Below are 18743 nucleotides of genomic sequence, written 5' to 3' on the forward strand. Positions count from 1 at the left end.
TCTTGTTATATTTGTTATATATAGAGCTTTGACTAATTGCGCTAACCCCCTGGTTTAGTTCAGGAGCATAGAAGTTGTAGATGGACATCCCCCAGGCCCTAGGTTCCTTCGTAGGTTGCCTAGTGGATGATCCGAATAATTCCTTATTTGTTGTTTGTATAGGGGCGCATCTCATTCTTTACAAGATGTGACAAATTGTACTCTTCATCTATAACCAGTAGTGGACACTGGGTGTGCTACATATGCCCAAAATAACTTCATCCAAATACACAGGGCGTGTGTGGTACGCCCTAGCCTTTTGTTTCCTCTCACATTTGACAGCAACTTCCAAAATGACATACAGCAACAGTTTATAAACAGGTGAGATAGAAAGACACAATGTAACATAGTTACTTTTGTATCTACTCTGTTTCATTCATCCATAGATCACAAGGGGTTAGCTTCCCTATACATATAATGTCAAAGTTGATGTAAAGGCTAAAGGTTTTTTACCCTTAATTGACTGCATTAAGGTAAAAAAAAATAATAATAATTTGCAGCCCCACTAAATACTTACCTGAGTCTGATCTGAATCCAGTGCTGTGCCTGTCTGATGTTTAGAGCAGTGCCACTCTCTCTCTCTCATGGGCTTAGAGACAGCAGTGAGAGCCATTGGCTCCAGTTGCTTTCGGTCAAACCAGTAAGCAGAGGGCAGGGCTGTGGTGGACACACAGAGCTAGTCTGGGAGCAAGCCTCCATGTCTGCCCCCATATGGGAGTCTGCTATGGGATATTGAAGAGGAGGGGCAGACAGCACCAGCAGGGGGCCCTTAAAGAGGAGGATCAGCACAGAACATATAAGTATAACATGAATGTTATTTAAAAAAAAAAAATGTAACCTTTACAATCACGTTAAAGCAACATGCTAAGTAAAAAAATAATGTTCATATTTACCCCATATCAACCCTTAGTTTACCCTTATCAGCCCTTAATAACCCCTTCTTTCCCTTTTCTCCTTGGCTATTATTTTTTATTTCTATTTTTCTAACCATTAATATTTAGACACATTTTTTATTTTTGTTTGTTATTTTTTTTTTTTTAGGTGCTTAACTTAAAAAACAAAACAAAAAAAACAAACAAAAAATAAAAAGCACAGAATTGTAAGCCTTTGCAATGCTTTGTGTCAGAATCACAATTTTAGTAGCAATTTTAATAAAAAATGATGATGTTAATGTATACTTTTTATCTTCAGTAACATTTTTAACTACCACTGGCTAAAGGAGAAAGATACGTGCTTTTTTTTTGTAAATAGAATTTTTATTGAACTCCAAGAAAGGGTAAACCCATAATGTTAGAGCAATAACATACAAACAAGCGAGACTATAATCACGCATCATCAGATCACAATAAATCGGTATGTACAATAAATGATTACTATGTACATTGAAAAACGTCATAGAAAGATTTGCGGTTAGCTTGCACATTAGTGTCTCATACAATAATAGTGACTAAGGTATAGTTACTAAATAGGGAACAGGGCTGCCCATTCTCCATTCCATGTTTTCTTCAATAAAAGAAACAGAGAGAGAAAAAGAAAGGAGTAGAGTAAGAATGGCCAAAAGAGAGAGGGATAAGGAGGGGATAGATGATGGGACGACGATGGCTCGGGTCAACAGAGACAGGTAGCTATGTGATTCTTATCCTAGGAACTTGTGTTCTGAAGAGGGCTTACATGCTTTTTTACATTTTGTTTTGATTTTTGTCTATGGATTGCATAAAAAAATAAAATTTTTACAAGACAAGATCAGCAAAAGAATGCCTTGTTTGTCCTAAAAACACTATATACACTTTATTGTCAAACGTATTGGGATGCCTACCATTACACACACATGAACTTTAATGGCATCCCAGTCTTAGTCTGTAGGGTTTAATATTGAGTTGGCCCACCCTTTGCAGCTATAACAGCTTCAACCCTACTGGGATGGCTGTCCACAAGGTTTAGGAGTGTGTCTGTGGGAATATTTGATCATTCTTCCAGAAGCACATTTGTGAGGTCAGACACTGATGTGCACGAGAAGGCCTGGCTCACATTCTCCACACTAATTCATTCCAAAGGTGTTCTATCTGGATGAGGTCAGGACTGTCAAGTTCCTCCACCCCAAACTCACTCATCCATGTCTTTATGGACCTTGCTTTGTGCACTGGTCCAAATTATTTGGTGAAGGGGGAATAATGGTGTGGGGTTGTATTTCAGGGGTTGGGCTTGGCCCCTTAGTTCCGGTGAAGGGAACTCTTAAGGCATCAGCATACCAAGACATTTTGGACAATTTAATGCTCCCAACTTTGTGGGAACAGTTTGGGGATGGCCCCTTCCTGTTCCAACATGACTGCACACCAGTGTACAAACAAGGTCCATAAAGACATGGATGAGCGAGTTTGGGGTGTAGGAACTTGACTGACCTGCACAGAGTCCTGACCTCAAGCCGATAAAACACCTTTTGGATGAATTAGAGCACAGACTGCGAGCCAGGGCTTCTCGTTCACCATCACAAATGCACTTCTGGAAGAATGGTCACACATTCCCATAGACACACTCCTAAACCTTGTGGACCGCCTTCCCAGAAGAGTTGAAGCTGTTAAAGCTGCAGGGGGGGCTCAATATAGAACCCTATAGACAGAGACTGGAATGCCATTAAAGTTCATGTGCATGTAAAGGCAGACGTCCTAATACTTTAAATTAAAGGCTCATGTTATCCCAATCTACTAATGACCATCTGCATCTGTGGTGGAACAGCAAGTAGTTGGGGAATACCACTTAAGAATCATTCAATTTGTGTACAGTTATGATGTGATGCATACAATTTTGGAATATTGTGTATACAATGTCAATAGTATTTTATCAATAATGAATACATTTTTATTTAATATGTAAAATAAAGATACTCTTTGAAAAAAAAAGACATACAGTACAAATTTATTTTCTTTAAATTGGCTTAAAAATCCCAGTTCAGATGTTTACTACAATTGGTGTTCCAATACTTTTGACAATATAGTGTAGGTATTACTGTGTTATGCTACAGTATAACTAAAGGCAAAACCTTTTTTTAGTTCTATAGAGATTAGAACATCTGGCAGGTTGTTATTGCTACCTCTGCCCTCAGGGGACAGTTATCATCGAAAAGTCAAAGAAAATCCCAAAGTTTGAGTTGTCACCAAAACAGTAAGCCCATGTACACACAGTCGGACATTCAGACGGAAAATGTCCAACCGGATCGCGTTGTCGGATAATCCGACCGTGTGTGGGCTTCATCTGACTTTTTCCGTCGGAATGTCCGACCAACAAAGTTTGAGAGCTGGATATAAAAATTTTCCGACAACATGATCCGATCAGACTTTGTCCGATCGTTTGTAGAGAATTCCGATTGGACAAAGTGCCACGCATGCTCAGATAAAATTCCTAGACCAAAGCTATTGGCTACTAGCCTGAACGTAGTCCTGTCGTAACTAAATAACGTCATCATGTTCCCAACGATCAGATTTTCTGACAGCTTTGTATGACACAAGTTTTGGACAAAATCCGTCTGAAAAAATCTGACGGATTATGTTGTCGAAGTGTCTGATCGTGTGTACAAGGGCTTATAGAGGGGAAATCCTCCAATGGAAGGGGTTTCCTCACCTTCCTGTTTTCGCTATGGGACAAGAAGTAAAGGGAAACCTTCCCAATAGGGCAGAGATGGCAAAAAAATCCGACAGGGAAAAAAAAAAAGAAGATGTTTGGCCTTTAGTTCTACATTAAGTAATGAAATGTGATTGTCAAATAAACAGGCCCATAGCAGAGATGTAAAACTTGATCTGGTCCATAGACATGTACAGATGTGAGAACTGGTTATGCCCAATGTTAACTAGCTCAGGATGAGTGGAGTGAACATGCCCAGGGCCGTTTTTAAGGCAGGGCAAAAGGGGCAACTGCCCTGGGTCCTGTCATTGTTGTGGGGCCCAAAGCAGCTGCCTCATACTTGACAACTATCCCAGTTTAAATTCCCTTGTCCCTTGAGGTTTTAGTCCTGTGCTGTGTCCTGATATTTCAGTGTGAAGTGCTGTTACTAATGCTGCCCAGCTCTGCCCTATTGTTGTGTACAGATGACTCACCCACAAACCCTGCGTTTACATGTAAATTACCAGCATTCATATGTAAATAGCGGCGACCGGCAGCATTGATATGTATATCATGTCTCCCTGAGGTCATATACACAGTAATCTCTAGCAACCAATCAACAAGCAGAAATCATGTGCTGTAACCTCTAGTAACTAATCAGTGAGCCGTAACGTGTGGTGCAACCTCTAGCAACCAGTCAGTGAGCGGTAATGATACACTGTAACCTCTGGCAACCAATCGCAATAGCTGCCTGATCTGATTCAGTATACTGATTTTGAGTCTAGCTGCTATTTATTGTATGTCTCAGAGCAGGTGGAGAGCGAAACTTCATGGGGGGGGGGGGGCCCAAGAAAAGTTTTGCCCAGGGTCCAATCAATATTGAAGACGGCCCTGAACATGCCCATAGTTTAGATCAGGGGTCTTCAAACTATGGCCCTCCAGTTGTTCAGGAACTACAATTCCCATCATGCCTAGTCATGTCTGTAAATATCAGAGTTTTATAAGGCCTCATGGGATGTGTAGTTTTGCAACAGCTGGAGGGCCGTATTTTGGAGATCCCTGATTTAGATGTATGAAATGTGTAGCCTATGTTGTTCTGTCTTGAATGCTGCCATATTCACTTTGCATCAACTTTATTCATTTCTTATTGTGTATTTATCACCTCCTACAGATACCCCAAGCTGGCAGCAAAGCATCGTGAGTCCAACACAGCTGGAATTGACATTTTTTCAAAATTTTCAGCGTATATCAAAAACACCAAACAGCAAGACAATACTGGTAGGTAAATAGAACGGAAGGGATCTTGAGTAAGTAATCCTACTAAAGTAACTGAAGACCTGTACAGATCCTACAGGTTTTGGCAGTACTTTCATATGGCTTGCAAGGGCAATTTGAGGGCTGGGGAGCCATACTTCATTCCTAAACTAGGCACACCCCCTTCCAATTCTCATGTCTCATTATTGGTTAGTAAAGACACTCATGATACTTACTTACAAGTAGTGAGGAGCAGAAATGGGGGAAGGACTGAATTTAGCCTAACACAGGGCTGGACTGGGACCAAAATTTGGCCCTGGACTTCATCCAGACCGGCCCACTCCAATTTTGCAAACACGCACAAAAACAGTATGCTGCGCACTTGCACGAGAGTGACGTCATCACGGCCCGGCTAGACACATAGCAGGAGTATGCAAACTCAGAAGCCGACAGCACACTGCTGGTGATCTTTTATTTTCCAGCCCCCCCCCCCCCCCTCTACCCACTGGTGTCCCCTTGTCACCTGCCCGAAGTCTGGCTCTGCATTATATATTTTAAAATAAACAACTAATGTGCACACTTATTTTTGATCAACCGCAGTAATGAGAAGCTGCCAACATCAAACAGGTTTAGGCCCCTTTCACACGGGACGGATCAGTAATGATCCGCCCCGTGATGATCCGCTCGCTCAGCGGGGATCGCTCCGTTGTCCCCGCTAAGCCGGCTGCGGACAGGGCGGTCTCCGCACACTGTGCGGGGACCACCCTGTCAGCTCTCCGCTATCCTCTAAGGGGATTGGATGCGTACGGACCGTCTGTCCGTCCTAATCCGATCCGCTCTGCAGACGCATAGAAAAATAGGATTTTCCTCCGTCTGCAGAATCGGACTGTTGCGATGGCGGAGGAAATCGGGTGTCTGCGGATGCTCATCCGCATACACCCGCTATCCCATAGGGATGAATGTATGTCCGTATTTCATCCGCAAACGGATGGATGAAATACGGACATATCATCCGCATGTGTGAAAGGGGCCTAACACAAACCCACAGATAAATTGAATATATAGCAAAGGATGTGATGCTAACCAAAATAACATTAAAAAAAAATCCATTTGATGCAAATAATGATTCAAATAATACAAAAAATCCAACATAGCTAAAAGTACATCAAACGTGTCAATTAATATTGAAATGTGCATAAAAAAAAATTTCAGCAAAAAATTCATATATAAACCATTCATTATAATTAAAACCATTTTATCCAAACTATGTCCTTGGTATTAAAGTGCAAAAAGAGTGCAAAAAAAAGGGGGGTTTTTAATAAGCATTTTTTATATATGATTTTTTTGCTGAAAATATTTTTATGCACATTTTAATATTAATTGACAGTTTTGGTGAACTTTTAGCTATGTTGGATTTTGCATATTATTTTAACCATTATTTTCACCAAATTGATTTTTTATGTTTTTTATATTTTATTTAGCACCACATATATATATATATATATATATATATATATATATATATAGAGAGAGAGGGAGAGAGAGAGAGAGAGAGAGAGAGAGAGAGAGAGAGAGAGAGAGAGAGAGAGAGAGAGAGAGAGAGAGAGAGAGAGAGAGAGAGAGAGAGAGAGAGAGAGAGAGAATATGGCTATATATATATATATATATATAAAATATATAGCCATGTGCTATACACAGTATTCAATGGGCCGGCCGGTTACCTGGATGGGTTCCTGCAGCACCGCCATCCTCCAGGCTCCCTCGTCTGCTCCGGGGACTTCTCTGCCTGACGGCTGCTCTCACGGCGGCCCCCGGCTCATTTAAACTCACAGCGTCCGTTACCGCGGGGGCCGCCGGAGATAGCCGAGTTTTGTTCGCTGAAAAGCGCTGTCGGAGAGGAGCAGGGCGGGGGAAGCCGAGCGGTGGCGGAAAAGGACGACTGTGGGCCGGAGGTGGCCGAAGATGTGTGCAATACTATTGTTGTGAGAGCGCCGAGTGGGGGCGGAAAGAGACGAAGTGCGCGGCGCTGCGCTCGGAAGTACAGCGGTGCTCAAATGAATGGCTGTGCGAGTAGCGCAGCCATTCATTTGGCTAGGCTGTCACTGAAACCGGCCCACTGAGCCATCGGCCCACCGGGAATCTCCCGGTAGTCCCGATGGCCAGTACATGCCTGGCCTAACAATTTGTGTATCAGTTGTACTTTATGTCAATTTTTCAATGCAAATGGAGATCTTGCTACCAGCTTAGCAATTCACGCAGCCCTGCCATAATGCACAGCCTCCAATAGCCTCCGCTCTGGATCACGAGTGGCCCCTTATACTGCCGGCAGACACCCTAGGGAGTAAAATGGTGGTCATTGCAACTTTTTATAATACACGTTATTTGAGTAGCAATTTGTCAAACGCGTTTAAAAAAAAACAAAAAAAAAGTTTAATGAATATAAAAAACAAAAATAACGAAAGTTAGCCTGATTTTTTTGTATAATGTGAAAGATGAAGTTACGCTAAGTAAATATATACCTAACATACCGTGCTTTAAAATTGCACACCCTTTGAAATGGCGCCAAACTTCGGTACTTAAAAATCTCCATAGGCGTCACTTTCCATTTTTTTACATATTACGTGTTTAGAGTTACAGAGGAGGTCTAGTGCTAGAATTATTGCTCTCACTCTAACGTTTGCAGCGTATGTAACCTGTGTGTATCTGGCTCCGATATTAGCTAGTGCCACCAGCCACTGACCTCACCGCACGTCCCTGGTGTGGTACCAATTAAAAGTAAATGAGGCATTCCCCGTCCTCTAGCTGCATGTATACACACATGTACACAGCTGCGTTGCAGGGCATGTCCTGGCTGCCCATGACTGGAGGTGTGCAGGGACAGCTTCCTGGTGGGATAGCTCAGGTAGGTTTGGACTAGGATCCAAACATGCGTTTTAAGAGGGGGAGAGGGAAACGTTTTGGGACTTTAAATGAAATTACGGCCTGGTAAGGTCGTGTATTTCCATCCCTGTCAATATGACTATAAATTTTTCATCACGCGGGCAAATTGCTAGCGATTTGAAGGAAAGGAAGTTGGGACTTTAAATGAAGCACATGGTTTGCAAGACAACACAAAATGGTGGATAAATAGACGATTTAATAGTTCATATACAAAACAATGGTATAAAACAATATCCTATTAATATTTGACAAGATATCTAGAATGGGTAGTGACACTGATAGCCAGTGAAAACATACAGATCATGATATCAATTGGCAAGATAGGTAGAACAAGTAATAACAATGGTAAAAATGTCTTTGCTTGGTACAATCAAGGGACCACCAGTGTTGAATCAGGTAAACAATTATTGCTTGGTCATGCCTGCCCGATCTCAGACCTCAAGAATCCTGTTAAAAGGGTAATTCGTATGTTGTCCAATAAAATTGGCAAATAAAAGATGGCCGGTATCTCGACGCGTTTCGTGGTTCAAGACCACTCATCAGGAGCGGACACGTCATGTTTCTAAGGTTAGAATGATATAATAAATCACCATGGTTAAAGGGTACATCAGGGGCAGATACATCTCCTGAAGGGCTAAAATACTCACTGAAGTAAGTTTGTTGGTGGTGGAAGGGCAGGAATGGTAAGTCATCCAAGAAAACCGCAACCAGGAGTTGGGGCGGATGCCCCCCGCCGCGGCGAAAAGACAGAGGCACCCATCAAGGAAACACAGGACCACGAGGCACCCTAGGGGGAGGATGGCAAATGAGAATGTGAAGTGTGCAAGTATGTGAAACAGAGTGTGTGTTGGGAGAATAATGATGAGGGTTGTAATCTAAGGTGTAAGAACCAAGAATGGGGGAAAAAAGCAACACAAAACAAAAACAAAAACAAAAACAAAAAACAAAAAACAGAAAAAACTGAAAAAACCCACAAACGGGGAAAATGTAAACTATATATTGATAGTGAATTGATAATTGTCAAGAGACAGAGAAGGGGGGACCAAATTAGTTGTGGAGAGGTGCAGAAAGTGGGACTGTTTACCTGATATGGCTTAAGAAGAGCATGGTGTGGTGAAGGGTAAAAGCCACCCCAATAGTGCGTCTCGGGTGCCGCGTCTCCTCATAATATGATGGGCGTCCATATATAGACGCCGCCGCAGGATAGCCCGCCCACGTCGCGCGCGCTGAGTAAAGCAAGTGGGAGGAGTCCCGGCAAAAAGGCCGACAATCGTCGGCGGTAAACCGGGCGCTCCCAACAAGGCCCGCGAGTGTGGTAACAGCAGCGCAGCGGGCGTAGGCGCGCCTAATGGCACGCCGCAAGCCCGCCGCGGGTGGCGCAACGTCGATGCGCAGTGTCGGTAAGCCCCGCCCCCCCACCCCCACCACTACAAGCGGGAGAAAATAGAGGGGGGGAGGGGGCCGACAGTGCCCAACGCAACTCCCGGATATCTTGTCAAATATTAATAGGATATTGTTTTATACCATTGTTTTGTATATGAACTATTAAAGCGTCTATTTATCCACCATTTTGTGTTGTCTTGCAAACCATGTGCTTCATTTAAAGTCCCAACTTCCTTTCCTTCAAATCGCTAGCAATTTGCCTGCGTGATGAAAAATTTATAGTCATAGGATCCAAACATGCCTGAGCTCATCCCTAATTATTATTATTATTATACAGGTTTTATATAGTGCCAACAGTTTGCACAGCACTTTATAAAATGAGGGCAGACATTACAGTTACATTACAATTTGGTACAAGAGGAATCAGAGGGCCCTGCTTGTTAGAGCTTACAATCTAAAAAGGAACGATCAATTGATACAAAAGGTAATAACTGTGGGGGGATGAGCTGACGGAGGAAGTAAAACAGTGTTAGTTAGAAGCAGGATAGGCTTCTTTAAAGAGAAGGGTTTTCATGTATTGCCTAAAGATGGATAGATTAGGGGACAGTCGGACAGATTGGGGTAGGGAGTTCCAAAGGATGGGAGAAGCTCTGGAGAAATCCTGGAGGCGAGCATGGGAGGAGGTGACAAGAGAGCTAGAGAGCAGGAGGTCTTGGGATGACCAAAGAGAGCAGCTTGGTTGGTATTTTGGGACTAGCTTAGTGATGTAGCTGGGCCAGAGTTATGGATGGCTTTGTAAATTATTGTTAGTACATTGAATTTTATTCGTTGGGTGAGTGGAAGCCAGTGGAGGGATTGGCAGAGAGGGGTGGAGGACACTGAATGGTTGGTAAGGTGGATGAGTCTTGCAGCGGCATTCATTAGGGACTGAAGGGGGGATAGTCTGTATAAAGGTAATCCAATGAGGAGGGAGTTGCAGTGATTAGCAACCTCATATTTAGCACACAGCAAGACCTAGTAAATTAAGAGCTAAAGACCGCTAAAACATTTCAGAGTTTACTGACACTTTAAATAACTTGCTAACTTCTGTATAAATAGGCCTTCTTTATCCACCCTGGTTATATGTACATGTTGATAATATGGTATGGATTCAGTAAACTTTAAATACTCATTGCTATATGGAATCTGACCACAAGAGGGCAGCCATGGTCTATCAGTAGCAACAAACATGCAGCATAGTGCAGCTTCAATCACTCTGTGCACTACAATCCAATGCACAGTATGCTCTCTTGGGGATTTTCTTATGAACTACCGCTGCCAGACTGGAGCCAGTTTCAGGGTGACAACTGTCTGCACTATGTTTTGTTTTTATTTTCTAAGAAGTAATACCATTTTACCTATAAATGCCTCTGTGTACACAGTGGGTAATAAATACACAGGACTCTGGATTACTGCATCATGAACGTAACACAGTTATAATTGTATTTTAATTACTGGCTTTTATGGACTAGCCGGGAGAAGGGAAATCTGGTAGCTTAAAGGGTCGCCAAACATAAATTATAACTTGTTTTGTGGAATGTTAGCTATACACACATCAATTATATTCTGTACTATTTAGGTCCATTCAGGTCTGCAAATCCTATTGTTATATTTGACCATATTCATGCTGGAGCCTTTTGGATTCAATCAAATTTTCAATTCAAGAAAATAAAAAGATCAGTGTTATGAACATTTCCATTTAAATATAGTCCAGGTGACTGTAGGATGACCTGTAGGTGTTATAATCCTATGTTTAACCTGCTATTTTTATTTTTATTTTTTTTATAAATCTGAACTCCAGGCAAACAGCTAAATAACGTGATGAATTACATATATAAGAACAGTTTTACAAGACAATGGATTTGTATTTATCTATCCAGCCTTGTAATTTACACAGCTCTTCTGCACAGCACAGTCTTGCAGAGAAGGGGACTTGATCATTCTCTGTTGCATTTTCACTTGTCCCCATCCCCAGTCTGTTATTGGGCAGTGAAAGGAGCAGCAGCAGAGTGATGAGCTCTTCTTTCTGTTGGTCTGCGCTGTCCTATCAGCATGCGCTCTGCAGTGCAGCACTCCGGCTCCTTCTACAGCTTCTCCCTAATGGTTGCTTTGTCATAGTAGTAAGGCAGGATGGAGCCATGCAAGGCAGTGACAATTTTTCTGGCAGGCTTCTGTTATCCCGAATATGGCCCACAGGTATGTTACCAAAGAAGAGGCATGGTTGAAGGATCTGATCAGCATAGGGTGCGTCTACTATGGTGTAGTGCAGGGGTCTCCAAACTACAGCCCTCCAGTTGTTCAGGAACTACAATTCCCATCATGCCTAGTTATGCCTGTGAATGTCAGAGGTTTACAAAGCCTCATGGGACGTGTAGTTCCACAACAGCTGGAGGGCTTTAGTTTGGAGATCCCTGGTGTAGCCTGACTGCATAGTGTTTTTCTTTACAAAGATTAACTAATTGTTTAATGATGTATTAAGAAATACAGAGTTGTTTTAGGGATAGGTCACACCAGAATTGCACAGGACTCCCTGTGCGATTCCTGTACATTTTCCTGTACTGTGTTTTGCAGCGCATTCATTTGAATATGCTGTAAATCGCACCAAAACGCACAAAAAGTAGTGCACGGTTTTTGAATAATGCGCCACCCCAAATCGATTGGTACTGTGGTAACATGCGATCTGGTGTCCACAAACACACTACATTTGCGATTTGCATTTGAGATGCCGTTAACAATATATTGGCACTTGCAGCAGTTTGCAAATGCATTGTGTTTTGAACGCGTTGCAGGAAACGCACACTGAACATGTCTTTCCTTTCAAACGGGGAGGAATCCGCTTTGCTCAGTAAGGAATCTGTCTGCTGAACCCCTGCTGAGCAGAGTGGAGTGGGCAAATGACAGTTCTCTGTCCACTCAGTTTATGCAGAGCAGACACAGCCTGCTCTGTTCTATGGGTAGTCGCATGTAAACGGACTGGCTGTCAGTTTACACCCAACTGCTCTCTGACCCGATGGAGGGGAACACATCCCCTTCTGTTTGTTTTTGTCGCATCAGATTCAAGTCCATTTATACCCGCCGGTCCATAGAAATACATTGAATTTCCAATCAAGTTCCCCTTAGAAACTGGCAGAAGGACCAGATTGGATCACCTGTGTGAAAGGGGCCTTAGGCTCTGTTCACATCTCGACATATGGGGGGGGACAATCGTGATAAAAATGCGCAAATAGAATCGCGGGACACCCGCCGCCCAAAATAAGCTCCTGTATTTCTTTTAGGCGACAGGCATCCCGCGATTCTGTTCAAGCTTTTTTACTGTGGTTGTCACCCAAAAATCATAGGAAAATCACAGCGCGTTTTGGGGTGCTATTCAATTCAACAGGCAACGCACCTGGAACGCACGGATGTCCCGCGATTTGCCCCTATTGCGAATCGCAAGCAGAATCGTGGCGATGTGAACAGAGCCTGAATACAAAGTTGCAACAACTTTTTTTTTTTATCTGTCTACAATTAAAAAATTTACAAATTTAATCTTTTATCTACTTATCAGCAACTATGTAGTGCAAGGATCTACGTAAATAATCTCTTCAATGTACATCCTGTCTGCCAGGCGCACAAAAAAAATTATAGTAGGTGATTTTGCTGATAAATAAACATAGAAGCAAAATCTGTCTATGAGTGATCATGCAGACATTTTTACATTACAATTGTAACATATTTTTGTTTTTGTGCCATTTAAACTAAAGCTGGAAAATTGCAAAAGTGTAAGCCCTTGTACACACGGTCGGAGATTCCGACAGGATGTTTCCTATCGGACCGTCTTGTCGGATATTCTGACTGTGTGTGGTCTGCATCGGACTGTTTCCGTCGCAATATCCGACGGACCAACTTTTCCAACTTTCCTAGTAAAATTTTCTGACAAAATTCTCCAATCGGACATACTCCGATCATGTGTAGCCTACTCCGACAGACAAAGTGCCACGCATGCTCAGATCAAGTTCCTAGACCAAAGCTATTGGCTATTAGCCTGAATGTAGTCCCGTCCTAACGAAATAACGTCATCACGTTATGTACAATCGGATTTTCCAACAACTTAGTCCAACCGTGTGTATGCAACATCACTTCCGGACCTCTTCCGGAAATTAATCCGTCGGAATGACTCCGACGGATTTGGTTGTCGGAATCTCCGACCGTGTGTACAAGGCCTAAGAAGTTCAGCAGGAAATGGCATGCAGAATTTTATCATTGACAACATGTCAAAAAAACAAAAAATTTTCAAACAGGCATGCTTAAAACCAGTGATGGTCAATCTATTGAACACAGGGGGCCTCAATTGAGGCCGCCAACATGTCCATAGGACCAAACAAATGTTTAATTCTCATAAATGTGTGTTGCATTAAAAAAAAAAAAAATCAAGCATTTACAATTACTTTAAGTTGTGCTAAAGTTTGTTAAAATTCTGAAGCGATTGCTTGCACAATAAACACAGATGTCACCCAGAGTATTTGGTGTGACCCTAGAATAAATGGGAGAGGGTTTTTTTTTTAATTAATGACATTTTATTTATTTATTTATAAATATTTATACTTTTTTTTTTTTTTTCATGCTGGATCTGGTCAGTGAAAACTTAATCTGCCCCACATGCAGCTATGAAGCAGCAATTAATTTATTTTGTATTATGTAGAATGTAACAGGAGTAACTGGAGAACCCAAAGGTGGATGGGAATGCTGAAAACTCCCACATGGATACAAATAAAGTTTGGAATTGCAGTATATCTCACCAATGGAGTATCCAAGACATATAATAAAAAGACCAACAGGCTTTAGGCCCCATGTACACTGCTGCTGGTAAATGGAGGTTTAGAAGCAGTAGGGCCTTTTTTTTCAGCTGCTACTGAACTCTCCTCTATGTTATCTTATCTGTAATACACACAGGGTCAATTATAGTAGTTTCTAGGCAGTTGAGTTTAGAGGCTTTTTTTGTAACCCAGACGAAATGCGTGAAATCTGCCTGGTTGATTGATGCAGCTGCTGGCTCAGTAAAGGCTTGATTTCCGAATTGGATGTGTAGCCGCCTACACATCCAATCTGGAAATCAAGCCTTTACTGAGCCAGCAGCTGCATCAACCAACCAGGCAGATTTCACGGATTTATTTATACCTGCTGTTCACTCCGGGTGCCAGGACATTAGGCACTCATACATGTGAGTTCAATTCCTTTATATATTTTTTGGAATAAAAAGCTCTTTATTAACGGTACTGCACAATGAGGCTTTTTCTATTATATCTATTTATATGAGGAACATTGCCAATCAGTGGTCCAGAGGATATCCATAGGGGTCGCCCCACACGCGCATTTGACCTGACTAGCGATAGTTGGTCCACTCCCAGGGGTGAATGCACATCTATTAGGGGGGCACCCTATTTAAAGCACTTAAGCACAGAATCATCCATCTATCATTTTTTTTTTTATTACTTTTATCTTAAAGCGGACCGCCCGCTGTTTACAAAAAAATGATGGGGTTATGGCATCTGCTGCCATAACTCTGGTATTTAACATGAAAGTACCAAAGTATAACAATGGCGGGGCGGTCCGGAAGTGGTTAAGTAACAAGAAATCGAGTACTAATATCGTGGGTCCTCATGTACCGACGTGTTTCGCTAATTTGTGATTCATCAGGGCTTATAAAGACCATTTAGTACTAAAAGAGTGAAATAACTGTTTCCAAAAATATATACCGTATCTATTGGCGTAGAACACGCATTTTTTCCCCCTTAAAGTCAGGGGAAAATTGTGGGTGCGTGTTATACCCCAAACCGCTCCCTGGGAGGGGGAGGAGCGAACAAGCATAGCCGAAATAGAACTGAGTGTACTGTGTACTCAGATAGGTCCCGCCTCCTAGCATTTATGTCCCGCCATTGGACTGGTGTTGTGTCCATCATAGGAGACGGGTCAAGGGGCAGGACTGCGAGATGAGCTGAGAGGAGCTGACTACACAGGACATCTGGCTCTATCTCGGCGGTGGTAACAATTTAAAAACGATCATGCTGCAATTTTTGGCAAGGCTGCAGATGGACATTGTTGGGCAAGGCTGCAGATGGACACTGATATAAAACAAAGATGGACACTGATCATTCTGCAATGATGGGCAAGGCTGCAGATGGACACTAATAAGGCTGCATTGATGGGCATTTAAAATGTAAGTTTTTTTTCCTTAAACTTCCATCCTAAAAGTATTTTTCCTTAAAGGGATTGTAAAGTTAATTTTATTTTATTTTTTTAAATAACAAACATGTTATACTTACCTCCACTGTGCAGCTCATTTTGCACAGAGTGGCCCCGAACTTGCTCTTCTGGGGTTCCTCGGCGGCTGTCTCTGCTTCTTCCCGCAGGTACTTCTCACATTCATGCGAGCTCCCTCGCATGGTGAGAAGCACCTGCGGGCGCGCTCCCGTGATACAGCCGGCGGCTATAGCCGCTCGCTGTATCACACGGCCCAGCGCTCCGCATCAGTGGATGTGATTGACAGCAGCGCGAGCCAATGGCTGCGCTGCTTTCCATCCATCCACTCCAGCCAATCAGCGGCCAGGCTGAGTGGTGAAGAAGAACGGCGGGGGCGAGCGCGGGATTTTCGAGGGGTGAGGTAAGTAAAACGGGGGGGGGGGGGGGGGCTGCTGGCGCAGGCACTGTCAGATGTTTTTTCACCTTAATGCATAGAATGCATTAAGGTAAAAAAACATTTATCTTTACAACCCCTTTAAACTTCCCTCCTAAAAGTATTTTTCCTTAAACTTCCCTCCTAAACTTGGGGTGCATGTTATACGGTGTTGTACGCTGATAAGTACGGTAATAAAGTATCACTTTTGGAAGCAGTGGTCCTTAAGCCCTGGTTCACACCAGTGCGGCTTTGAAATGGTGCTACTTCAGCACCATTTCAAAGCTGCACGTCAGTGCGATTTGCACTGCCAATTTCATTGCAGCTTGCGACTTCATTTAAAAGAAGTCTAAGCAGGTCGCAATGAAATTGTCAAAAAGTAGTGCAGGAACCTTTTACATAACTGTTTCCATAATCAACATGAGTCCCGACGATATGAACGGCTCCACTGCCAGTAATGCAAAGCGACTTATCATGCGATTGGGAACTGTCAAATTGCATGACAAGTCGCACCGGTGTTTGAATAGGGGCTTAAGAACGTAGACTGTTTTTGTTTCCTGTGGGGTGATTTCCCTGCTCTACCTGTCCAGCTGACATCTTGTCCTGGGGTTTCAGGACAGAAAGCAATACCAACAGAGAGCAATTTGAATCCTGACATATGTTGTAACCGTCTGTAGTTTTGGCTGGAGCAGGCCTTTAATCCAATAAGGGTTCCTTCACACGTATGCATCTTCCCACGCACATTTTAGTTCCTGCTCTGTGTTCAGGAATGAGGCCCTTCCTTTGCAAATGCCTGTGTGCATTATTAGCATATTGAAACTGAACTTTGGAAACTTCGGGTGTTTTTGAACGACTGTTTTTTAGCCCCGAGGTCTGAATGAAGCCTCATGAAGTGCACATCGTGCCAAATTCGGAAGAAAGGGTTACAGTTTTACATAAAGTTGTCCCGAGGAGAGTGCGATCATCAGCGCTTTCCAGGCTTTGTTACAAATCAAGCAGCTGTCACATGTTATCGTTACAGATGTGAATGGATCAACCCTGGCACTTGCTTGGCTATGGGTCAACAGCTCGGGCTTAATTTTTTATTTCAGCCCTGGATTGGATGTGTCTTTCCTGGCCCTGGAAAGAAAGCATCATGCAAACACACATTTTTCTGGCTACAAATGCACTTTCTGATAGGCGTTTTGTCAATGTTTATATAGCTCAGACAGCTAATCCTGTTCCCCAGCAAGAAGTTCACGTTCTTGACGATGGGGCTGGTACCCTAATCTGACCATCAGCACATGTGGAAAAAGTCAATTTTAAATCATACTGACCTCAGGGGACCTTAGAGAGCAGCCAGCAGCCCCTGTCTACCTGGTCTATAGCTGGGCTGGAGTTTCTATACAGGGTGAAATAAAATTATTCAAATTGATAAAGAAGAACTCCTCGTAAATGCTATTAAGTTCTAAAACAAATGTATAATCTAACCCGATTGTTGGCTCTCAGATACCTTCTCCTGGAAACTGCTGGTCTCCCTTTCTGACGTTGGCTGTTGCTGGCCCAAATTGGGTACTGCAGACATACAGTAGGTCTGATGTTACAAGCCAGCATGTTTTAGGGAAAGTGAAATTAAACTTGTACTGTACAGGCACAGTGCCTTGCAAAAGTATTCACCCCCTTGACCTTTTACCTATTTTGTTACATTACTGCTTTTTAGCTCAATGTTTTTTTTTAATCTGAATTATATGTGATGGATCAGAACACAATAGTCTAAGTTGCTGAAGTAAAATTAGAAAAATATATACATAAAACTATTTTTCGGAAATAAAAAAATGATAATTGGCATGTGCATATATATTCACCTCCTTTGTTATGAAGCCTGTAAAAAGCTCTGGTGTAACCAATTACCTTCAGAAGACACATAATTAGTGAAATGATGTCCACCTGTGTGCAATCTAAGTGTCACATGATCTGTCATTACATATGCACACCTTTTTGAAAGGCCCCAGAGGCTGCAACACCTAAGCAAGAGGCACCACTATCCGAACACTGCCATGAAGACCAAGTAACTCTCCAAACAAGTAAGGGACAAAAAATGTTGTTGAGAAGTACAAGTCAGGTTTAGGTTATAAAAAAATATCCAAATGTTTGATGATCCCTAGGAGCTCCATCAAATCTATCATAACCAATGGAAATAACATGGCACAACAGCAAACCTGACAAGAGACGGCCGCACACCAAAACTCACAGACCGGGCAAGGAGAGCATTAATCAGAGAGGCAGCACAGAGACCTAAGGTAACCCTGGAGGAGCTGCAGAGTTCCACAGCAGAGACTGGAGTATTTGTACATAGGATGACAGTAAGCCATAAGCTCCATAGAGTGGTCAGAAGAAAGCCATTACTTTCAGCAAAAAAAACAAAACAGCACGTTTTGAGTTTGCGAAAAGGCATGTGGGAGACTCCCAAAATGTATGGAGGAAGGTGCTCTCGTCTGATGAGACTAAAATTTTACTTTTTCGCCATCAAAGAAAACACTGTGTCTGGCGCAAACCCAACACATCACCCAAATAACACCATCCCCACAGTGAAAAGTGGTGGTGGCAGCATCATGCTGTGGGGATGTTTTTCAGCAGTCGGTCTGGGAAACTGGTCAGAGTTGAGGGAAAGATGGATGGTGCTAAATACATGGATATTCTTGAACAAAACCTGTACCACTCTGTGTGTGATTTGAGGCTAGAATGGAGGTTCACCTTCCAGCAAGACAATGACACCAAACACATTGCTAAAGCAACACTTGAGTGGTTTAAGGGGAAACATGTACATGTGTTGGAATAGCCTAGTCAAACCCAGACCTCAATC

General features: G+C 42.6%; 1 protein-coding gene across 2 annotated transcripts in view; it reads left to right on the forward strand.

Moving 5' to 3' along the window:
• Window positions 1-18743, forward strand: part of CLIC5 (chloride intracellular channel 5) — a 197774-nt gene that overhangs the window by 150450 nt on the left and 28581 nt on the right. For both annotated transcript variants that reach the window (XM_077488949.1, XM_077488950.1), the window contains exon 4: window positions 4805-4911. In XM_077488949.1, coding sequence (XP_077345075.1) covers window positions 4805-4911 — 107 coding nt within the window. The remainder of the gene's footprint in view (window positions 1-4804; window positions 4912-18743) is intronic.

The sequence above is a fragment of the Lithobates pipiens genome, unplaced genomic scaffold (genome assembly GCF_037356315.1).
Source record: "Lithobates pipiens isolate NorthernLeopardFrog02 unplaced genomic scaffold, aLitPip1_a1.2 Scaffold_18, whole genome shotgun sequence".
Taxonomy (NCBI): domain Eukaryota; kingdom Metazoa; phylum Chordata; class Amphibia; order Anura; family Ranidae; genus Lithobates; species Lithobates pipiens.